Source organism: Onychostruthus taczanowskii, unplaced genomic scaffold (genome assembly GCF_017590055.1).
Source record: "Onychostruthus taczanowskii isolate IOZ18803 unplaced genomic scaffold, ASM1759005v1 scaffold91, whole genome shotgun sequence".
Lineage (NCBI taxonomy): Eukaryota > Metazoa > Chordata > Aves > Passeriformes > Passeridae > Onychostruthus > Onychostruthus taczanowskii.
The window spans coordinates 709315-726880 of record NW_024507105.1 but is presented as its reverse complement, the minus strand read 5'-3'; the positions used below and the strand labels follow the sequence as shown (position 1 = coordinate 726880).

The 17566-nt window shown below is 46.1% G+C and overlaps 1 protein-coding gene across 4 annotated transcripts; it reads left to right on the top strand.

Moving 5' to 3' along the window:
• The first annotated feature begins 1 nt into the window (after position 1).
• DDX42 (DEAD-box helicase 42) lies at positions 2 to 16283 on the top strand. Of its 4 annotated transcripts, none has more exons than XR_005954259.1 (19): positions 2 to 54; positions 1858 to 2094; positions 2677 to 2827; positions 3422 to 3483; positions 4503 to 4539; positions 5982 to 6131; positions 6349 to 6453; positions 7012 to 7131; positions 7527 to 7703; positions 8193 to 8321; positions 8536 to 8635; positions 8841 to 8888; positions 9369 to 9466; positions 10354 to 10630; positions 11101 to 11327; positions 12540 to 12650; positions 13148 to 13249; positions 13784 to 15408; positions 16115 to 16283. XR_005954259.1 is itself a non-coding variant. In XM_041426346.1 (19 exons), the coding sequence occupies exons 3-19, from the start codon at positions 1874 to 1876 to the stop codon at positions 14966 to 14968; spliced, it is 3300 nt and encodes a 1099-aa protein (XP_041282280.1). In that variant the 5' UTR covers positions 36 to 49; positions 950 to 956; positions 1857 to 1873; the 3' UTR covers positions 14969 to 16283. The 4 variants fall into 4 exon arrangements, 3 of the variants coding, with proteins under 3 accessions (XP_041282279.1, XP_041282280.1, XP_041282282.1); XM_041426346.1 differs by adding an exon at positions 950 to 956 and having other exon boundaries at positions 36 to 49; positions 1857 to 2094; positions 13784 to 16283; XM_041426345.1 differs by having other exon boundaries at positions 13784 to 16283.
• The last annotated feature ends 1283 nt before the right edge of the window (positions 16284 to 17566 follow it).

Sequence of the window (17566 nt, the reverse complement as noted above, 5' to 3'; positions counted from 1 at the left end):
CGTGCGTCCCCACCCCCCGCCCCGGTAACCGGGGAAGTGGCGGCGGCGGCTGCGGTGAGTGCGGGGGGCTGAGGGAGGGGAGCGGGGCCGGCCTGGGCACGGCGGCGGTTCCTCCCTCGCCGGCCTGCGGGGCCTATCGCTGGCGGCACCCGCCGTAGCCGCGGCCTGGAGCGGGCGCGGGCAGCCGGGGCCTGCCCCGCACAAAGGGCCCGCCCCGCACCGCGGTTCCGCGGGCGGGAAGGGCCCCGCGCAGGGCCCGGTGTGCCGGGACAGCGCCTGCCCGCGGCTTCTACCCCCCCCGCCCCGGTTCGTGCCGTGCCCTGCGGTGGGCGATCCCGGCGGGCGGGGGTCCCCCCGCCCTTCCCCGTGGAACGGGAGCGGCCGGGGCGCATCGCGGCCGTGCCCGCGGATCTCGGCGCCGCAGGCGGGGTCCGTGCCCCGTGAGTTTCCTCCCGCCGAACGGGGCAGCGAAGGCCCCGGGGTTTTCCTGCGGTCTCTGCGTCCTGTGGGAACCTCTCCCTGTTCGCTCGCTGCTGGCGAGTGGGCGAGCTGACCGTGGTTTGGACTTTTGCTGCTGTGTGACAATAAAAAAAGCTCTCCGCCTTATTTTTTGAGGTAGCGGAAGGGAGAAAAAGGTGGATAAGTACAGCGAGGAAGGATTCTTACAATCAGATTTTAAGCTGACAGTTTTCAAAGATTCCCACTGTGCTGTCAGAGCAGAAATGCGGTTCCACCTCTCACCCCTCTGTTGTACTTTTTCATCTGCCAGCGCCACGGATCCGCAGGTGTAAAAGCTACAGGGTGTCAAGACAAGAGGGACAACGGAACTCCATGGTCAGCTGCTGCCGTGGAGAGCTGAACAGCAGGGTTTCCCCCAAAATCTACTGCTGAGCTTTGGTCTCAGATTTATTGAGCGAGCCCCAAGCTGGTAAATGTTCAGCGCAGGGACCGGCTGCACTATTTACCTTCAGATTGTTTTGAAGGTGTTTTTTTGCCACTGAGTTCTGGTCCCGTGGAAGATTCTCAGTGTGAGGATTTGTTTAATAAGACTGGTAGCCTTTGGACAGTCAGTTATAATGCATTGGAAAGCAGTGGGTGTCTTGCTGTCTTTGCTGCCCTATGATTTGCTTGACCATGCAGCTAACTAAATGATTCAATAATGGAAACTGTAAATATTATATTAATATGTAATAATACCAGTTCAGTCATCGTCTTAGAAAATCAAGATCTGGGCAGACACTGTTATGTGGAGTGTTTGAAATATTGTTTGAAAAACAGAGATAGGGAGCATAGAAATGTGTATCTGTATAACAAATGGAGATTGTGTGTATCTGAAGGTGGTTTGGGAGGCAGAGGCAGCTGGCTTTTGGCAGAGATGTGCCTGGGCTCACACAGGGCCTTGTGCTGCTCTGGGCCCATTTCTCTGGGTTCAGGAGTGAGGTATTGACAGGCCATGAAACATTTACAGATGGGACAATGTGGGCATGCAAAATATGCACTGAGCTGCCTTTTCATCTCTTGTTCCTCCTGGTGTTCAAAGTTCTGGCCTTGGGTTTGTTTGTCTTGGACTGCAAACAGGACAGGTAACATCTTACATGGGTTTAAGTAGTCCTTGAAGGACATGACCTGTTCTGGAAGACAACCACTTTGTTTTTATTCTTCTTTGGAATTGTGGCTACGTTCATACCACTGACAAAAGACCAGAACCTCATCCTTTTTGGGGAAACAGATTAAACTCTTGTCACTCAGAGTTCCACAAGCCCCTGTGTCATGACTGAAGCGATCAACTAACAAGAAGAATCATGACAATTACCTACAACTGCCTGAGCATTAATTTGTCTTTTCTTGCTTTAACAGGTACATCAGGGACATCATGAATTGGAATAAAGGTGGACCTGGCACGAAGAGAGGCTTTGGGTTTGGTGGCTTTGCCATAACACCTGGCAAGAAAGAGGAGCCCAAGCTGTCCCAGCAGTCCCACAGTGCTTTTGGCACCGCCGGCTCCTCGGCAGCGTTCGCGAAATCGGGGCCTCCTCAGCTGCCTTCCTTCTACAAAATTGGGTCAAAGAGAGCCAATTTTGATGAGGAGAATGCGTAAGTACAGTCACTTCTTGTGTTTGTGTAGCTCTGGATTTTAATGGGTTTGTGTTTCTGAGGTTGGGGGAAGTATCTGTGACATTTATATAAATAAATATGGAATACTTAGAAGATTGTGAGATGCTATGTAGCCTGCAGAAGCTTTCCTCCTCCAGTTTTCTCCTTTTGAGAACATATTTTATTTACTTTGGTCTTCTCAGAGTTGGAGCCAAGTCAAATAAATTTGGGTGTCTTTTGCACAGGAAAACATTGATCTCCACAGTTCTTTACTAACCCTTCTCTTGGCTGCATAAATGTATAAATAAGGCAGAGAAAGTTGGGATTGTTCAGCCTGGAGAAGTTTGGGGCTGATCTAATTGTGTCCCTTCCAGTACCTAAAGGGAGCCTACAAGAAAGATGAAGAGAGACTCGATTTTATGGTATCTCTTTGCCCTGCCATCACTTTGAACTTTTAACATGAAAAATTGTAAATAAATCAATCTCAACATCTTCTATTGTCCACGTGGGTACCTTGACTCAACCAGAAACCATGAAAGACAGCACAGTGCTGTAAAGCATTGTTGTTCCCTTTTTTTTCAGGTACTTTGAGGATGAAGAGGAAGATTCCAGCAATGTGGAATTGCCCTACATTCCCGCAGAGAATTCCCCCACTCGGCAGCAGTTCCATTCCAAATCAGCAGACTCTGACAGCGATGATGATCCTCTGGAGGCATTCATGGCTGAAGTGGAGGCAAGAGCCAGCTTGGGGAATGTTTATTCATTGCTGTGGTTGTCCCTGTGTGCAGTCAGGGGCAGCAAATGTCACTCAGGGCTTTGGCAGCTGCAGTCAAAATGCCACTTAACTTTGGGGTTTATGGAGGATGGTGTTAGTTAGACCTCAAAAATGGATTAAATAGACAGAGAGTGGATGTGACTTACAATAGCTTAACTGTTTAACTGCTTTGAGGATGTCAGAACAATGCAACATAGAGCTCTGCTTGTTTCTGAATATCAAACTAAGGTTTTCTGTGTTTTTCACTACCTAAATGGAAATTGTATTTATGATGAGCTGATTTTTAGCTACAGTTCAATTATTAGTTGGATTCAGGAGGAATATGGGGAATTTATTTTTTCAATAGCACTGTCACAAGCTTAGAGTAGTATATAAATTCAAAGGTACTAGTAGGAGAATTTATTTAGCATAATCAGATACAAAACAAGACAAAGATCAGTCCAAGAAGTGTTGTCTCTGTGACATAATGGTTTAATTATTCAGGAGCATTTTTCCCTTCCGTGTTTTACCACCTTGGTCTTTTTAACATGTGACAACTTTATGACCTGCCAGGATCAAGCTGCTCGAGACATGAAGAGACTCGAAGATAAAGACAAAGAAAAAAAGAACGTGAAGTAAGTTCTCTTTTATCACTCCCATGCCTGCCTGTGTCTTGTGTGGTGCTCAGAGAATTCCTGTGCATTTTGTTGGTGATGGCTGTTCATTAGGCAGTGTAGTATATACCTAATAAGCATCATGAACCTGTGCATGAGATGCTGTGGGTAACAATTTGTGCTGTAAAAATAGGAAAATAGGGAAGAATTCATGGCAGCATCCCATGGCAGACTGCAACAATACTGTGAGTTATTCCATGCCAGAAGCCTTTCTAGGTCACAGAAATCGGGGCAACACGTTGTACTCTGCCACTTTCCAGATCAGCCTGGGTAGTTTTTCTGCTTCTCACACCCTTGGAGAGATCAGAATGGTTTAGCTTAAAATTGCATTTATGTGAGCAAAATAAGTCAGTGCTGCTGTACCTGGACTGCTGGAAACTCTTCTAAACTTGGACTAGGTTTTAGACATTAAAGCTGATAGATTAGGTAGCATATGATGATGGGGGTACTACATTTGGAGTTTAAAACAGTTTAAATTCTTGCAGCTTATCTATTTGTTTTGATTAAGGAAAACAATTATGCTGTTGGTTCTTGATAGAAATGTCAGATATATTGGTAGAAGTTACATTGCATGGGGTTGATCAGATTATACATGGTCCTGACACAGAACATCAGATCCAAATCACCACCTGGGGAAGTTCTGAACTGGATTTGCACTTCCTGGCTCATATTCCTCTTCAGTTATGGGACTTCTGTAGCATCAAGAGCTTAGACCAGGATGATCTTTGATGTGGCTTCTGCTGGGAAGATGGAATCCTAATCTTTCAGTCTCACTACTAGAAGTAAAGAAAAGTCTTTGCAGGGTCACTGCTATGGTTGGCACCAGATATGAAAACTCCATGGGCTGGGAATATAAATGTTGCCAGGTTGATAGTGTTGTGTCTTCCACAAAATCTGGAGCTCAGCACTAATCAAGTGAAACTATTGAGCTGAGTCTGTGGAACACTTGCAGGGAAGTTTTTCTCCGCTTGTTTTTCCAGGGGTATTCGAGATGACATTGAAGAGGAAGATGACCAAGTGAGTTCCTATGCAGTCTTTCTATCTTCTTTTTTGTTGTTTTGTATTTTTTTTAACTTTCCCTCTCCAAACACCTAACTGCTAGGGACAAACAAAATTCCAGTGTCATGTGTAATATCTGGACAATTCAGCAGAAAGCTGTAGTGGTTACCCTGCTGTCTCTACCCTTCCAGGTGTTTGAAGAAGAATATTAGACAATTGCATTCACTGAAGAATATTTCTTTCAGTCAGTTTGAACTTAAGTTTGCTGTAGAGATTGTTCAGTGTCTGAGAATCTCACACACTGCCATTAGCACCATCAGCTCCAGAGGACACCAGGGAGAGGCTGTTGGACTGTGGAGGCTCCTTGCAGTGAAATGTGGGGTCTGTTCAGGGCAAGAATCAGGCTTTTTGATCCCTGTTTTCAAAGGAGCTCCAGTTCTCATTGATCTTTATAAGTATCACTGTAGCAGAAATAATAAAGAAAAAAACCTTAATTTCAAAATGTACCTTCCTACTGAGTTGCAGTTACTAACACTTGTGTTACTTGCATTAATGCAAGTAAAGCTTGGCAGGGTTGTCTGGCCTTGAAGGCCTCTGCTTCCAGTGTGGTGGATGTAGCTGTGCCAGATTGAGCAGAGGTGACTTTATGCCTGGGGGCAGCTGTTGTTCAAGTGTATTGTGTGCATAGCTCTGTGACTGAGGGATAATTGGCCAGGAAAATGGAAAATCCAGATGAGCATATATGTGGAGATTACTTGCTTTACTGATCTGATCTTAAATATTTGCTTCAAGTCAAGCAAGACTGGTGTTCTCTCTATGAGAAAGTCTCACACTGGTGTGCCAGTGAGACTCTGAGAGACACAAACATCTTTGTGAGCTGTGAGCATGGCACGTGAGAGGGTGACAGTGTCTTAACTCAGGCTTGTCTTGAAGGACTCTTCTGAAATACTTTCTTTCAGATTTGTTGTTGACTCAGTGAAAAATAGATATCTCTTCATTTCCTGAAGTCTAGTTAGGGGAAGTAAAGAAACTATCTTTGGCATAGCATGTTTAAAAAAATCAATATCATATGCTTAGTAACAGTGTGTTTTCTGGTTAGAAACCTACAGTGTTTTGTTCTTTGTGCTTTGTTCATATGGAAATAAGAATAGATCCTTCTGTTGTTAAACATAACAAGACTTGGTAGAAGGAGTTGTTAAGCAGACACAAGAGAAGTTTGGCTTTTAGGAGCATTTTGTGGTGTAGCTGGCATTGGAGTTGTTTTCTTCATTTGTTCTTCTTGTCCTTCAGGATGTATCTGTTGGTGTTTATTAGAAGAATCAGTTCTAGTGAAAGTAGTTACCTTTTTCCTCAGTGGTGGGTGTGAAAGCAAGCAGCCACTTAGCACATACATCCCTTCAACAAACAGAAGTACTTTTGCATCCTATAGTGTGTGAGTTTGCTGCTCTGTTTTGCTGCAGGAAGCGTATTTTCGCTACATGGCAGAGAACCCCACTGCTGGTGTGGTGCAAGAGGAGGAAGAGGATAACCTGGAGTATGACAGTGATGGGAATCCAATTGCACCATCCAAAAAAATCATTGATCCTCTTCCACCTATTGACCATTCAGAGGTAGGAGGCACTTCTGTTCTGTTCTGTTTGAGGCATTCCAGAAAGCAGGAGCTGAGGAGGCCCCTGTAATATTGCAGTGCTTTCTTGGGTAAGTCATACTAAATTTCCTTGAAATGGCTTCATTTAAGCAAATGTTCTGGCAGACAATTAAGAACTTCAGAAAAAAAAAGAAATCTTGAGTCTGGACTAATTGAGTAATGAATTAATTACATTGCAGATTGAATACCCACCATTTGAGAAAAATTTCTATGATGAGCACGAGGAGATCACCAGCCTGACCCCGCAGCAAGTGGTGGAGTTACGGCATAAGCTGAACCTCCGGGTAAGCTGCTCACAAAACTGCTCTCCCAGCAGCTTTTATCTCCCTTTCAGCTTTGGACTATCTTAGTTTAAATGAAAATTTTCACTGGGAACTCCAGCTTTTCAATCCAGTCCTCTCAGACACCTGCAGTGACGTTGATTTCTTGGAAATCTCCTATGGATTTGTGAAAGTGGGCAGTGAGGAATGCTACTTGGACTAAAGACCTCCAGAGCTAGGAGTTAAAACTGGAAATAGATGCAGAAATTAGTTCTTTGCCATTTTTGATGTGTTAGTGGGGTGACCTTCTGTGAAGGGAATTATTTGGGGTAGAACATCAGTTAGACACAAGGAGGTAAAACCAGTGTTTAGTAGCTCATGTTGATTGACAGATAATTAAATTTTTGTACCTGAAGGTCTTATTTATGCAATACATCTGGGATTTGCACCCAGTTAAATTTAATGTCCACTCAGAAAGTGTAATTCTTTTCCAGAGGCAGAGAGACCCTCTTTTTTTTTTAACAGATTGCTCTTTGTTTTTCTCTCACTGTTTATGAACAAAGATCTTTTTCTCTTTCCAAGGTCTCCGGGGCTGCTCCTCCAAGGCCTGGCAGTAGTTTTGCTCATTTTGGGTTTGATGAGCAACTTATGCATCAGATTAGGAAATCTGAGTATACCCAACCCACTCCAATACAATGTCAGGTAAGTGTTGTTACTTCTCAGACTTGTAAAGAGAACTAAAACAACACATGCAGAGCTCCCTGATCCACATGAGGAGGAGATAAATGCAATTCTAGTTGCCTGCAGAGTGGGTTTTTCTAGAAAAATAGCTTTGGTATTTTTTAAATAGAAGTTTGCCCACTTTTTTTCTTGTTGACCACTGTAAATATACCCATATTCCTTTTGCATTGTTTTTTTGGTTTTTTTTTTTTGTGAACGAAGAACATTCAAGTGATGTCTCTTGCCTAGAGATATGTATGAGAAGTTCAGGTTTTTTTGTCTTGGCCTTTCCTCTCTACCCAAGTTTTCCTGTACTGTCCAGCACAAGGATGTTCTAGACTGGGCATAATGTGGGCTTAGAATCTCCTTCTTTTTAGGGTGTTCCAGTGGCACTAAGTGGCAGAGACATGATTGGGATAGCCAAGACTGGAAGTGGGAAAACAGCTGCCTTCATCTGGCCAATGCTGATCCACATCATGGATCAGAAGGAGCTTGAACCAGGGGATGGTCCCATTGCAGTGATTGTCTGCCCAACCAGGGAGCTCTGCCAGCAGGTAGGTGTGTAGCATTCCTGTATGTACCAGCCAGTCTGCTTGGAGAAGAAGGCAAAATTCTTGACAGAAATTATCAGATAACCTCAGGAAAGTATTTGAAAAAACTACTTTGTGCATGAGTAGCCTGGGTCCAGCTCACAGCTCTTTCTTACCATTGTTTTCTTGAAGAATTGTGACAAACCTAAAATGTTAAATTTTTGCACCGTGCTCCTACATTATTTTTAAGTATAAGAATGCTGTGCATGCATTGTGACAAATTGTATGTGCAGAAGGATAGAGCCTGCAGGTTAAATTATTATTGGATGCCCAAGTAGGTTTCTCAAGTTACTGGAAATTATCCACATGTGTCACCCCCGAGGAGTTTGGAATCATTCCATTAAGATAGTAGCTGAGGAGTGCATTTCAGGCTCCATGCTGCATTTCCAGGGCAGGTGTGTTGTCTCAGGGCTGTGTGATGTGAGCTGTGCTGTGTCTGTGTCACACCCTCAGATCCACTCCGAGTGCAAGCGCTTTGGCAAGGCCTATAACCTGCGCTCCGTGGCCGTGTACGGAGGGGGGAGCATGTGGGAGCAAGCCAAGGCCCTGCAGGAGGGGGCAGAGATCGTGGTCTGCACACCAGTAAGTACCTGTGGCCACCAAAACCAGGGGTTTGCACTGCTCAGCTTGAAAAAAGTTGTAAGAATCTTCTCCTGTGACGTGAATATTGACACTTAATTCTACGCTGAAGCCTTGAGATGTTTTCTGTTGTAAGTCTGCTAAGTCAGGATGAAAAGTTGTATATATTAACATGTTTTTAAAGGTGCTTTAAAAACCTGGAGTTTTTTCTTACTAGGGTCGTTTGATTGATCATGTGAAGAAGAAAGCTACAAACCTGCAGAGAGTCACTTACCTTGTGTTTGATGAAGCTGACAGAATGTTTGATATGGGGTTTGGTAAGTACTGAACCAAAGTCATTATTTTGGAAAGCAGTGGTGCCCAGTCCCAGCTTAGGAGGGCCTGTAAAATTAAATAATGAGGAAGAAGCACTCATTATTTCTGTGATTATATGTTAAATAAAACAATGAAATTGCATTTTGACTTAATTTTTCTAAACCATGAGCTTACAGGGTTGATTAGAGCATTTCCTCTCCTTTGCAGAGTACCAGGTCAGATCAATCGCCAGCCACGTACGTCCTGACAGACAGAGTGAGTAAACAGTGAGTCTGGAGCAGAGCTTGGATTTCCAGTTCTGGACACAGCCACAGCAGGAGACTTGTGCCAAAGTCCACTGGTGTTATTCTCAGCGTGGGCTGTTGGGAGGGAGCACTTGTGACATGTGGGCATTCAACTCATCTCTCTGTAATCCCTCCACTGACTGCACTCAGAGCAAAGATGATTAGCTGAGTTCATGTTCATATGCCTTGAAATTCAGTGTTCTGAGCTGCCATGAGAGAAAGTTCACAGCAGTGCCCTGTATTATCAATATTTCAAATGCTATGAAATGTGTTTCCATTTCATGGTATTCTAACAGTGGTTGGTAATTTCCATTAGAACCCATAAAACCTCAGCTTCAGTTCAGTGACACTCAGGAATCTGGGTTCTTCCTTCACAACGTCTGTGCAGTGTTTTTACAGTTCTGAAAGGAAGTTTCTACTTCAGGGCATTTGAAGCCTGTTTCTCTTCCAGCCCTCTTGTTCAGTGCCACGTTCCGTAAGAAGATCGAGAAATTGGCTCGGGATATTCTGATCGACCCAATTCGGGTTGTGCAAGGAGACATTGGAGAGGTAATTCCATAATGCTTGTGAGACACTCAGAGCAGGGAATTGTTCTGTTTCTGTTCTCTGAAGTTTAAGTTAAACTTGCAAGAATCATAATTTCTACTTAGTTTTAAATAATTTGTGCTTAGCAAAAAATAGAGAGTTTTAAAAATAGTGGATTTCTATTTTTACTTGTTAACCTTTCCACCAACAAATATTCCTGTAGTGTTGGGAGGTTTCATCAAGAAGTAGAACATTAATGTGGTGGTTTATTTTTGTTATTAAGCTGAATCAATGGTTGTATCTTTCAGTTTTGTCTCAAAAACATAAACAAAGCCATTGCAACTTCTGCAGTGAAGAATTTGAAAGTTAAAATCTCTGTCCTGTGGTTTACATGGGAATGTTGATGCTGGACTTGCTTGACAGTGACAGCTGAACTGTCAGCAGGCTGGGATCTGGGAGGAAGCTGATGAAGTGGGCAGATATAAACTTGCTGGAAAGAAACTTGGCTAATAATATATTGAAACTGTTGAGAAATTTGACAAGATGCCTTCAGAACATCCTTCTTTCAACCACTTCTCTGCATTTTTTGGTTTTTACATCAGGTCCCTTTATAACAAAAGAAATGTCTGCCTGAAGCCCCTTCTTTCTGGGAAAAAAATTCCCTTGATTTTGCTTAAGAAAAGCACCAGCTTTCACAGCTCAATCACAGAGCCTCTATTCATTGATCTAAACTATTGCTATGTAATGGGAGCATCACTTGAAATAACACTAAAATGTGTAAAAATGAAATCTTTCAGAGAAAACTTGCAGGTAGTGCTGTAAGCTGCACTGTATTAACTGCGATGCAGAATGTGTGGGAAGCCTGTGTATTGCTCCCACCTTCCTGACTCCGAGGACTTTTCTCCCCTTAGGCAAATGAAGATGTCACTCAGATTGTGGAGATTTTCCCCTCTGGGCCCAGCAAGTGGAACTGGCTGACGCGGCGCCTGGTGGAGTTCACGTCCTCCGGGAGCGTCCTCCTCTTTGTCACCAAGAAAGCCAACGCAGAGGAGCTGGCCAATAACCTCAAGCAGGAGGATCATAACCTGGGGCTGCTCCATGGGGACATGGACCAGAGTGAGAGGAATAAAGTCATTTCGGAATTTAAGAAAAAGGGCATCCCCATCCTGGTAGCTACTGATGTGGCAGGTACGTGATCTTCTGGAAAGCAGCTCAGACAAGCTGTGGGTGTCAGCAGAAAGGCAAGCATGTTTCAGTGGGAGGCAACCAGGTTGGCTTCTGCACCTGCAGGACACTGTGCTCCAGGTGGTTTTCAGAACCATGGAATATCCTGAGCTGAAAGGGACCCACAGGGATCATGGGGCACAACTCCTGGCCCTGCACAGACACCCCCAAGAGTCTCACTGTGTGCCTGTGCAGTACATGGCATTGGCAAGGGGGGTTATTTTTAGTCTCTTAGTGATGCCTAAATTACAGCCTGACGTTTTTTAATATGCAGAAAGAAAAGCTGTGTCTTGAGGAAGTGGTTGCTCTTCATTCATCAGCTGACATTCCTTTTGCCCGCAGGACCAGAGCAGGGTGATACCCTGCTACCAGAGGAATTGCTCTGAGTTAATTGGGGCTAATGACACTTCCCACCACGTTGCTCTTTCTTCCAGCTCGAGGCTTGGATATCCCTTCCATCAAGACTGTCATCAACTACGACGTGGCTCGGGACATAGACACGCACACGCACCGGATCGGCCGCACCGGCCGCGCGGGGGAGAAGGGAGTGGCCTACACTCTGCTGACCCCCAAGGACAGCAACTTCGCTGGTGACCTCGTCAGAAACCTGGAGGGTGCCAACCAGCACGTCTCCAAAGAGCTGCTGGATTTGGCAATGCAGGTATGAACCAGCAAAACTGGAGGTGAGGAAGTTTCGCTCCAGATTCAGCGCAAAATCAGGCAGCTCGTGTTGCTGGCTCCATCACGTGTTAGCAGTGACCTTTTGGGGATCTGCCCTGATTTAAAGTAGGTTTCCTAGTGGTTTTAATGGCCTTTGAAAGAATCCATGAAGATTTTGTAACACGGTGTGTGATCTATTTTGGGGCCAGGCACTGCCTAGGAAATTAGGAGCTGTAATCTGCTGATGCCAGCAGAGCATTCCAGTGTCTCATTGCAGTCAGATTTATAGCAGGCACCTGGGGGATGCAGCTTAGTTGAAAGCTAAACTAGAAAACAATTACAGGGACATTCCCTCTGTGAAAGGATTGTTGCTTGATCATTCCACCTGCTTGGCAGTGCTCTCTGGCAGGTTTGCTATTTATAGGTATGACAGGTAGCTGCAGCAATTCTGCTTGTGCCACTGAACTTATCAACTCTTCAGTTTCTTGTCTTTTGCTGCTTGTATAGCTGCAAGAGAGCCCAGGCCTTTTTGGCAACTCCCAGATTCAGAGATGGATTAGTAGGCCTGTGGACACATTAGCAAGTAGCTTGGACAGCAGCTGCCAAAAGGAAATACTTTTTCTGACAAAGGCAGCATTTTCAGAAGGGACAGAATTAGTGAGGCAGAGCTCCCCTGACTGCCTTGAGAGGAGCATGTAGGAAGCCAATTGCCTTAAACATATTTGGAGAGATTGTAGGGCATAAAAAGAGGTGCAGCCAACTATTATTTAACCACCTGGAAACAGCAGGTCTGGTTGAGCTGACAGTCCCTGGTCACTGCTTGGAACAGAAAGTTTTGCTGACAGACCCTCATTTCTCCTTAGCCAAGCACTGGGCTAAATCAGTGAAACCAAAGTATGAGCAAGAGCAGAGCTCCCAAGTGATGGCATTGGAAATTGTGTTTATTCCTGGGTGTATTAGAATGCAAATCCCCAAAACCTTAACCTGAATGAGAGCTGAAGGTATAAAATTAGTTTTCATAGAAAGCATTTGTAACTCAAAGCATCAGACCCACATGACAGAACTGCTTACAGCAGCTGTGTGGTTAAATGGAAAACAGTATTTGCATTTGTCTTTTGAAATGCTCAGTGTCCCTTTTTTCTCAGCCTCATTACATGCATTTATGAAGCTTTTTTATTCCCTGTGTTGAGAAACACTTGTCCTTCTCTTACAGAATCCGTGGTTCCGGAAATCCCGTTTTAAAGGAGGGAAGGGCAAGAAGCTGAATATTGGTGGTGGTGGCTTGGGGTACCGTGAACGCCCCGGGCTGGGCTCAGAAAATACTGTAAGTAGAGATACTGAAGAGGTTGTTCACAGATTCTTGGAACTTTTTCACTTAGTATTGATTACTCTTTAATTTAAAAATTGGTACTGAATTACAGCATCTGCTTTACAAGTTCTCATAGCTCAGCATCTTTCAGAGTTGGGATCACATATCTCAAGTGAAAGTCTCCTGTTCTGTTCTTCTCTTGTTAAGAGCTGGTGTTTTTTTAGAGCTAGAGTGATCCAGAAGGTTTGGAGATTCCTCATAAAATAGACTGTCGCTGTAAAATAAATGCTGATAAATTACTTCAAAATTTCCAGCCATTTCCAGTCTGATTCTTGGCAGAAAAAAAAAAACAGTGGAGCAAACAGTTCCACTGCTCAGGGCTCTCCAGAAGTCTGTCATCCTTAGTGGATGTATTTCCTGAGCGCAGGGACAGGATAGATGTGAGCAGTGCTTGAACTGAGTGTGTCTGTGTGGGATAAACCTCTGCAGCTGCCCTTTGTGTTTTTGCACAGGACCGTGGAAACAACAACAGTGTGATGAGCAACTATGAGGCCTACAAGCCATCCACGGGGGCCATGGGGGACAGGCTGACAGCAATGAAAGCAGCTTTCCAGGTTGGTACCATGCTGGGGCTCCTTTTCTCCCCTGAAAATGCAGCAGCCCTGTTATTTCAGGGAGGTTGAGGGTGCTGGTTGTGGCTGTGTCACTTGGAGCAGTCCCAAGTGGTGGAATTAGGTGCAGGCTGGACTGAACACATTTGCATAAATTTGCCAAACTTACTTTGTTTTCTGCTGCCTCTTTGCTCCTTTCTCTTTCTGGATTCTGCACCTGGGCTTGATTCTGTGGAGGTTGCTTTGCAGCGGTAGTGTAATTTCAATCAAAAGGGAAAACAGAAGCTCTTTCTCTTCAGTGTAAAAATTAACCCCACAGTGTAAGAATTCCATTATTGGTGTTGTCTGGTAGGAGGTGCCTGTTACTAACTCTGTGTCCATAAGCACAGGAGGAATGTAATCACTCCAAGACTGACTTTTTCTAGGAATTCTGTTGCCCCAAAATCCAGGGTGGGCTTGTAAACACACGATGACTCCGTGTTCTGTGGGGCAGCACAGAGCCAAACCTGCTGTCTCTTGTCTCTCCCTTTCCTGCAGTCCCAGTACAAGAGTCACTTTGTTGCTGCAAGTTTAAATAACCAAAAGACTGGGAGCTCTGCTGCTGGTGCCAGCGGCTGGACCAGCGCCGGGAGCCTGAACTCCGTCCCGACGAGTTCAGCGCAGCAAAACGCCGCCAATCCCGAGAGCCCCATGGCAGCCACCGCGGCGGCGAAGGGAGTCCCGGGCTTCGCCAGCACGGGCAGCTTGAGCAGCGTCCCCTCCTTCCCAAGCCCCGGGGCACAGGGCTTCAACAACGCCAATGCCAGCACCAACAGCCGGGAGGGCGGCGGCATCGTCAGAGAACGGTACAACGACAGCCGGAACAGTCGGCACGGAGAGGCCCCGCGGCGCTCCGAGGGCGGCGGTGGCGGCCGAGGGGAGGGCAGCAGTGGCCGAGGGGAGGGCGGCGGCGGTGGCCGAGGGGAGGGCGGCGGCGCTGGCCGAGGGGAGGGCGGCGGTGGCCGCTTCAGCGAGGGCCAGCGCTTCAACGATGGCCAACGCTTCAATGATGGGCAACGCTTCAATGATGGGCAACGCTTCAATGATGGGCAACGCTTCAATGATGGGCAACGCTTCAATGATGGGCAACGCTTCAATGATGGGCAACGCTTCAATGATGGGCAACGCTTCAATGATGGGCAACGCTTCAATGATGGGCAACGCTTCAATGATGGGCAACGCTTCAATGATGGGCAACGCTTCAACGATGGGCAACGCTTCAGCGAGGGCCAACGCTTCAGCGAGGGCCAGCGCTTCAATGATGGCCAACGCTTCACCGAGGGCCAACGTTTCAATGATGGCCAACGCTTCAACGATGGGCAACGCTTCAGCGAGGGCCAACGTTTCACCGAGGGCCAGCGCTACGATGGCCAGCGCTACAACGAGGGCCAACGTTACAGCGAGGGCCAGCGCCACAGCGAAGGCGGTGGCCGGCACAGTGACCCCTCCCGGCACGGCGACGGCCGCCACGGCGACGCCCATCGCCACGGCGAGGGCCGGCACTTCACCGACTTGCCAGGCGGCAACCGCAACAACGGTGACAACAGAAACAGCACCGAGGGGAGGAACAGCGAGAGCAGGAATGGAGAGAACAGGAAGGAGGCCAACAGCCGGGACAACAAGACAGATGGTTTTGCTGTCCCAGAGCCCCCAAAACGGAAGAAGAGCCGGTGGGACAGTTAAAAGCTGGGGGTTCACAGCCTGGAATCTCTGCAGGTAGTGTTGTCATTTTCCAGACGATTTCTTGGGGTTTTTGGTAACTGGATGTTGAGCAGCTGGGGCAGGAGAAGGAAACCATGAGAACCCCCATGCAAGTTCATCTGCGGACAGATTCACCCGAATGAAGTGCACACAACACTTAGTGAAAGAAATCATTTTGATAAAGCTCACTGGGTTCTGCTTTGAAACTTTCAGTGCTCGAGTGACTCTGCTGGATTTAAACAGATCTTCTTGACAAAAAGAAGCTGTTCCACATCCTTGGAACGTTAAGAAACTGTTGTCCATAGAAGTATAAATTAGTCTTTTCTTAACCAGCGTTCACATTTACAAACCAGTCCAGTCCACCTAGAGATGCTCAGGACCTGCCTGTTAGACATTAATCTTGCAGCAGTTTGGTCAGTATGGTGAGTTCTTCCTCCATCTCCTTTCACATATTCTCCCCACATAATTTGGTCTCCAGGTTACCCTTTACCTCTCTCCCCATCAATTAAGAATGTATCAACTTGCTTTGCTGAAGGTGGGGCAGAGCAAGTTGATTTCATTTTTTGGTTTTTTTGGTTTCTTTTTTTATTTTGGTGTCTGTGGAGCTGTTCAAGGCATCCTTCTCCATCCCAGCAAACCACAAATTCACTTGTAGTGTAGGTTGGACTCCCTGGCTTGTTTGTGGTCAGTACTTTAATTCCAATCCCATTGCCCAGATATTTTTTTCTTTTGAATAACCTTCTGTTTTCTAAGATCCTTCATTCTGGTGGAAGCCTGCATAGCAAACCTGTGTCTCTGCTGTGCCTATGCACCCTCTGTTCTGAGAGGGTTGAGTGCTTTCTTCAAATTAAAAACAAAAAAGGGAAGACAATGTAGATAGACCACAACAATCAGAGGCTGGAGCCCCCCAGTAAGTGTGGCTAAAGGAAGAACATTCAGAAATTCAGGGATCTGTTGCTCAGAAGCCTTTAGGGAGAACTCAGAAAACAATTAATGAAAAGAAACAGCTCAAATCTGGCCTTGTTTTGGACACATGTAGTCAATCTGTAAAATCTTACTTGCCCATTTTTAACTCATTGTGTGTATTCCCATTTTTTAACTTCTTTTTTTTTTTTTTTTTGCCACAAGGTAGGGAAGAACTTTTCAGTTGGGACATGTCAGCACCCACCGCTGGCTCGTTTCCACTGGAAGATGTACCAGAAGCTGTCAGGGTTTTGTGACATTGTGATGTTTTCTTTATCAGCTGTGCATTTACTTTCTGCTTGCTCTAGTAAATGTTTTATTACTGGTACAAAAACATGCAGCATGTGCTTTTTATTCTCCTCTTCCTTTGGCTGCCCTGATGTGCAAATGGAGAACTGACAGTCTGGAGATCCGACTGTGTCTGTCTCACCAGAAGTTGTGGATTGTAGTTGATAAAATACTTCCTGTGGTTTTTCTTAGTATCTTTCACCCCAAAATGTTTCACAAACCCTGGTTTAGCTTCAAAGTCTCCTGGAAAATAGATTTTCCTCCACTTTATAAGAGGGAAGGATGCAGCCCAGGACATGTGATTCATTTCCCCCAGCTTTTCATGGGGTCATGGGCAGACCTGGAAGGAGAGCTCAGCAACAGCCCCAAGGTCTGACTGACACCTGAACTGGCTACAGTTCAGACACCACGTGCTTATTTGGGCCCCCTCAGAAACCAGCTCTGATCTGCTGGGGTTTTTTTAACTCTTTTCCAGAATTCCCTCCCCACAGTCTGGGCAGGAGGTTCCAGAATTCCCTCCCCACAGTCTGTTGCCCTGGTTTGAGCTCTGTGCATTTGGTGTGAAGACAAGGGTATTTCAGGGCAGACTGGCAGGGCTTTACAAGCTGTTGTGTTCCCCTTCTCACCCTGAAGGTTCATTGCTGCAATTAAAGATTGGAGTTTCAAAACAAAATGTGAAAATAGCCCCATAGTCTGAGGTGCCATCTGCTCCCTCCCTTCCCCGATCCCAGCTCACTGCCACTGGGAACCAGCCCCATGTGAGGCATATGCTGGGGGTTCTCCCCTTCTGCTTAACACTTCCCTCTGCTCCTTGTAGGATTATTGGAATTCCTCACCCCTCTCCCATCTTCCAGCAGCCTCTTGGGAAGAGAGTGATGAAATATTGATCAGTGACAGGAGCCACAGATGTCATCTTGCGGGGCTGTGTGAGGTCCGTGGGAGGGCTGGCTCCATCCCCTGGGAACAAGGGAGCAGTGTGAGCAGCATTCCAACTGCCCTGAGAGGGGATCTGGCCCTGCAGTGGCAGCTGGCCTGGTGTCTTCCAAAGAAACCAGTTCCTTCCACGAGGTGATTTTAACACTGTGCATCCTAGAGCCCTTCCCTGACATGGCTCCTGGCTGTTTGTCCCTCCAGTTCCCTATGACTCACCTGGCACCATAGCTTTTCACTGGAAGATATGGGAATGCACACAGTTATTTACCTGGTCCCTGTCTTTAGCAAGAAATTCCTGCCTTGAGGAGCTGTGTAGGAAGAAGATGCTCCATGCTACCACCACCATGCTGTTTAATTTATCTGCCATCTGCACAGCTCCTTGGGAATGCCTTTTCC